At 55.8% G+C, this 6,268-nt stretch overlaps 1 protein-coding gene across 1 annotated transcript; it reads left to right on the forward strand.

Moving 5' to 3' along the window:
* Positions 1-4,257: 4,257 nt before the first annotated feature.
* Positions 4,258-5,524, forward strand: LOC125534095 (anthocyanin regulatory C1 protein-like). Its single transcript, XM_048697391.1, has 2 exons — positions 4,258-4,600; positions 4,769-5,524. Exons 1-2 carry the CDS (start codon positions 4,329-4,331, stop codon positions 5,487-5,489), a joined length of 993 nt encoding a protein of 330 aa, XP_048553348.1. The 5' UTR covers positions 4,258-4,328; the 3' UTR covers positions 5,490-5,524.
* Positions 5,525-6,268: the final 744 nt, after the last annotated feature.

The following is a 6,268-nucleotide window of genomic DNA, read 5'->3' on the forward strand; positions in this document are numbered from 1 at the left end:
ACCCCGAAGGCCACCCCGAATCCTAGTTGACGAGTAGATCTAGCCCTTTGACTTTCGCCGGGCGGGCTTTAACCGGTGGACTCTTCTGCCTGGTTGCGATAGGTCAGCCCATAGCAACATCCCCGAACACGGTTAGGACCCAACCCAACACTAGATTCCCTCCGGTTCCACCGCACCCGCACCATCCCCCCTCCAAGTGACGGCGGCTCCACCTTCCGTGGAGGGGGCCACACCATGGAGCCCCAAGACGGGCGTCTACGCATGCCAGAACACTGTCACACATGCATCGAGACCCGTGCGATGTTTCGGTGGCATAGCTACACCCCGAAGGCCACCCCGAATCCTAGTTGACGAGTAGATCTAGCCCTTTGACTTTCACCGGACGGGCTTTGACCGGTGGACTCTTCCACCTGGTTGCGATAGGTCAGCCCATAGCAACATCCCCGAACACGGTTTGGACCCAACCCAACACTAGATTCCCTTCGGTTCCACCGCACCCGCACCATCCCCCCTCCAAGTGACGGCGGCTCTGCCTTCCGTGGAGGGGGCCACACCATGGAGCCCCAAGACGGGCGTCTACGCATGCCAGAACACTTCCACACATGCATCGGGACCCGTGCGATGTTTCGGTGGCATAGCTACACCCCGAAGGCCACCCCGAATCCCAGTTGACCAGTAGATCTAGCCCTTTGACTTTCGCCGGGCGGGCTTTGACCGATGGACTCTTTCGCCTGGTTGCGATAAGTCAGCCCATAGCAACATCCCCGAACACGGTCTGGACCCAACCCAACACTAGATTCCCTCCGGTTCCACCGCACCCACACCATCCCCCCCCTCCAGGTGACGGAGGCTCTGCCTTCCGTGGAGGGGGCCAAACCACGGAGCCGCAAGACGGGCGTCTACGTATGCCAGAACATTTCGCACATGCATCGGGACACGTGCGATGTTTCGGTGGCATAGCTACACCCCGAAGGCCACCCCGAATCCCAGTTGACCAGTAGATCTAGCCCTTTGACTTTCGCCGGGCGGGCTTTGACCGGTGGACTCTTCCACCTGGTTGCGATAGGTCAGCCCATAGCAACATCCCCGAACACGGTCTGGACCCAACCTAACACTAGATTCCCTCCGGTTCCACCGCACCCGCACCATCCGCCCTCTAAGTGACGGCTGCTCTGCCTTCCGTGGAGGGGGGCCACACGACGGAGCCCCAAGACGGGCGTCTACACATGCCAGAACACTTTCACACATGCATTGGGACCCGTGCGATGTTTCGGCATAGCTACACCCCGAAGGCCACCCCGAATCCTAGTTGACGAGTAGATCTAGCCCTTTGACTTTCGCCGGGCGGGCTTTAACCGGTGGACTCTTCCGCCTAGTTGCGATAGGTCAGCCCATAGCAACATCCCCGAACACGGTTTGGACCCAACCCAACACTAGATTCCCTCTGGTTCCACCGCACCCGCACCATCCCCCCTCCAAGTGACGGCGGCTCTGCCTTCCGTGGAGGGGGCCACACCATGGAGCCCCAAGACGGGCGTCTACGCATGCCAGAACACTTTCACACATGCATCGGGACCCGTGCGATGTTTCGGTGGCATAGCTACACCCCGAAGGCCACCCCGAATCCCAGTTGATGAGTAGATCAAGCCCTTTGACTTTCGCCGGGCGGGCTTTGACCGGTGGATTCTTCCGCCTGGTTGCGATAGGTCAGCCCATAGCAACATCCCCGAACACGGTTTGGACCCAACCCAACACTAGATTCCCTCCGGTTCCACCGCACCCACACCATCCCCCTCCAAGTGACGGCGGCTCTGCCTTCCGTGGAGGGGGCCACACCATGGAGCCCCAAGACGGGCGTCTACGCATGCCAGAACACTTTCACACATGCATCGGGACCCGTGCGATGTTTTGGTGGCATAGCTACACCCCGAAGGCCACCCCGAATCCCAGTTGACCAGTAGATCTAGCCCTTTGACTTTCGTCGGGCGGGCTTTGACCGGTGGACTCTTTCTCCTGGTTGCGATAGGTCAGCCCATAGCAACATCCCCGAACACGGTCTGGACCCAACCCAACACTAGATTCCCTCCGGTTCCAGTGCACCCGCACCATCCGCCCTCTAAGTGACGGATGCTCTGCCTTCCGTGGAGGGGGGCCACACCACGGAGCCCCAAGACGGGCGTCTACACATGCCAGAACACTTTCACACATGCATCGGGACCCGTGCGTTGTTTCGGTGGCATAGCTATACCCCGAAGGCCACCCCGAATCCCAGTTGACCAGTAGATCTAGCCCTTTGACTCTCGTCGGACGGGCTTTGACCGGTGGACTCTTCCACCTGGTTGCGATAGGTCAGCCCATAGGAACATCCCCGAACACAGTCTGGACCCAACCCAACACTAGATTCCCTCTGGTTCCACCGCACCCGCACCATCCCCCCCTCTAACTGACGGCTGCTCTACCTTCCGTGGAGGGGGGCCACACCACGGAGCCCCAAGATGGGTGTCTACGCATGCCAGAACACTTTCACACATGCATCGCGACCCATGCGATGTTTCGGTGGCATAGCTACACCCCGAAGGACACCCCGAATCCTAGTTGACCAGTAGATCTAGCCCTTTGACTTTCGCCGGACGGGCTTTGACCGGTGGACTCTTCCACCTGGTTGCGATAGGTCAGCCCATAGCAACATCCCCGAACACGGTTTGGACCCAACCCAACACTAGATTCCCTCCGGTTCCACCGCACCCGCACCATCCCCCCTCCAAGTGACGGCGGCTCTGCCTTCCGTGGAGGGGGCCACACCATGGAACCCCAAGATGGGCGTCTACGCATGCCAGAACACTTTCACACATGCATCGGGACCCGTGCGATGTTTCGGTGGCATAGCTACACCCCGAAGGCCACCCCGAATCCTAGTTGACGAGTAGATCTAGCCCTTTGACTTTCACCGGGCGGGCTTTGACCGGTGGACTCTTCCGCCTGGTTGCGATAGGTCAGCCCATAGCGACATCCCCGAACACGGTTTGGACCCAACCCAACACTAGATTCCCTCCGGTTCCACCGCACCCGCACCATCCCCCCTCCAAGTGACGGCGGCTCTGCCTTCCGTGGAGGGGGCCACACCATGGAGCCCCAAGACGGGCGTCTACGCATGCCAGAACACTTTCACACATGCATCGGGACCCATGCGATGTTTCGGTAGCATAGCTACACCCCGAAGGCCACCCCGAATCCCCCCTCTAACCAGATTCCCTCGATGTCGATCGTTTCCCCCCTCCGTGACACGGCGGCAGTGACGTCCGTGAGGGGGGCAATCGATATACCATCGGGGCATGTTTTTTGTTTAGATAAGGCACATTTATGTTGTGAAAAAAATACAAAATAATAAATATATAAACTAAAAATAAAAAATAAAGGTATGCCGACGGCCATAGCTGCGCACACGGAGCTACGATCCCACGGATCGATGACATGGCATTGCACGCGGATTGATGACGTGGCAGATAGCATGGGCTAGGACTATGCCGACGGCTATGCCGTCGGCATATCTCTGCCACACCACAGGCCCTCACTCCCTCGGATCGATGACGTGTCGACGGCGCGAATCGGTGATGTTAGCAATTCTATGCCGACGGCCGCCGTTATCCCCCGTCGGCGTAGTTTTGACGCCGTCAAACGGTCGCCGCTAATCGGGTAGGTGGGCCCTTTCTATGCCGACGGCCTCTTCTATGCCGACGGTCCCCGTAGGCGTACCGCGAGCTGTCCCGACGGCCGTAATATGCCGACGGCCCCCGTCGGCATAGATACACATATGCCGACGGCTATTCTACGCCTACGGCCTACCCTTGGCCGTCGGCATATGTCCATTTATGCCGACGGGCGCCGTCGGCATAGATGAGGCCGTCGGCAACTAGATAATTTCTGGTAGTGGGTGCGAGAGTTACCGAGCGGGTGCGCGCGGGTAGGCCACCGTGGCACCTGACAAGTGGGCCCGGTCGGTCAGATACGTGCTCAATACGAGCTTATACGGCTGTCAGACCGTTTTGCAACACTTAGGCTTAGAGTTGGCACTGCATGGCAAAAAAATGACTAGTGGTACTGATTCGTCACAACGTGCTGAAGTGTGGTAGTGTCTTGCAATTAACTCATCTACCATGGACAACGACCACTGAATGGCTGTGTCCTTTATATATACCTGCCCAACGAAAGAGTACACGAACATAGATTCTGAGTTCTGACTTCTGTCCACTACATCGATCACAGCCACCAGTAGCCGATCACCAGCCATATCGGTAGCTAGCAGAGCTTGTATCCAGGAAATCGACCTGATGGGGAGGTCGCCGTGCTGCTGCCGCGACGCCGGCGTGAAGAAAGGGCCGTGGACGGAGGAGGAGGACAAGGCGCTGGTGGAGCACATCCAGAAGCGCGGCGGGAACGTCGGCAGCTGGCGCAGCCTGCCCAAGGCTGCCGGGCTGAACCGCTGCGGCAAGAGCTGCCGCCTCCGGTGGACCAACTACCTCCGCCCCGACATCAAGCGCGGCAATTTCACCGAGGACGAAGAGCGCCTGATCATCACCCTCCATGCCAGCCTCGGGAACAAGTACGTAGTTCACGTCAAGTCCAACTACTCCACACACACAGAGCTTAGCCGCCATGCCCCATGCATGGACTGTCAATTTCCTCCAGCTGGACCTTTTGCCATAGTTGTTACGTACTTGTTAGTCTTTGAGTTTGACACTGACATGGATAAATTTCTGTTGGGCGTTAGGTGGTCGACGATCGCGGCGCACCTCGAGGGCCGGACGGACAACGAGATCAAGAACTACTGGAACACGCACATCCGCAAGAAGCTCATGCGCATGGGCGTCGACCCATTGACGCACCAGCAGCTGCCACCCGACCAGAGCAACCACCACCTCAACGCCACCTCCATCGCCCACCTCAACGTCACCCACCAGCAGATGCCGCCCGACCGAAACGGCGCCGCTGCCGCGCTCCTCCCCGGGGCGCTCCTCTGGGCGGCGGCAGCCGCGAGCCTCGGCGGCCTAGACACCGGCGCCCTCATGCAGGCGCAGCTTCTGCAGCAGCTGCTCCAAGCCATCGGCTCTAACAACAGCACCACCGGCCTCATAGCTAACCTGGCTGCAGCAAACACAGTGCTCAACTCAAGCAGCAGTATCGTTCGGAACCAGATGAACTACCTGCAGCCGGGTTATCTCTGCAACACCTCCAATTTTGCAGAGCAGCACGTGGTGCAGCAGCAGCTGACCAACGATACATCTCCAGGGACGAGCTTCTTTGCAGCAGCTGAACCGGCTGATCAGCTCTGCAACACTGCCGCTTCATATGATGTTGCATCCGCGGGTGACTGGTCACCGGCGCAAGAGTTTGGCGGCTTGCTGGAGCCCATGATGGAGCTGCCCGGGTTGTGCTCTCTCGAGGGTGGCTGTTTCTGGAAGGACATATTGGAAGACAGCTACCGTTTATAGATGTCTTGTGTATGAAAATTTTGTACAGTGTTAGATCCATCATAATGGTGTACTACAACATTCATTGATTTGTTTGTGTTCATTGTGGTTCTTCCGATAGATTTTTCAGTGAAGTTGAAGGTTGTCAATTGTTGATTTGATGTGACTCGTGCTACACTTTCCTTATAAGTTAACATGTTGCCACTCGACAAAAAAGCGAGAACCATCCAAGTAAAATGAGATTCCACATAACTCAAACACTTTCATCGCAATAATGGTGGTGCTTAAGATATAATTTGGTTACAGTTGGGCCTTAGCGATAGATACTACAATGGAATGTTATACTGGTTTACACACAACCCATCTAGCTAATACGAACGAACCTAAGATGCACGGATTAAAAAGCTGAGTACATTTTATTTTCAATAAAAAAACTTCCTTTTCTAGGAACCAACAGGAGCATTGCATTTTCATGAAAGAAGAAAAGGAAATTTTATGTATAGAGGATGCAAATTCTGAGGCTAACTTGCCGAAACCCTACATTTGCTCAAACATATTTAAAAGAAAACCATAGGGAAAAATTATAGCGATGATTTAGAATAAATAGATATTCCTCGATCGCCTCGAATAGCAAAACCACCTTTTGTTTCTGGATTAAAATTGATTCAAGATGATTTACCCCTGACTTAGTTTCCTAAAAATGTTTCACTTGGAACGTGGTATTTTCTAGCAAATTCAGTGGCAACTTTGAAGCCAGATTTGGTGCAAACAATATTCAATACAGTTTTGCTAAAGCACAT

The sequence above is a fragment of the Triticum urartu genome, chromosome 2 (assembly GCF_003073215.2).
Source record: "Triticum urartu cultivar G1812 chromosome 2, Tu2.1, whole genome shotgun sequence".
Taxonomy (NCBI): domain Eukaryota; kingdom Viridiplantae; phylum Streptophyta; class Magnoliopsida; order Poales; family Poaceae; genus Triticum; species Triticum urartu.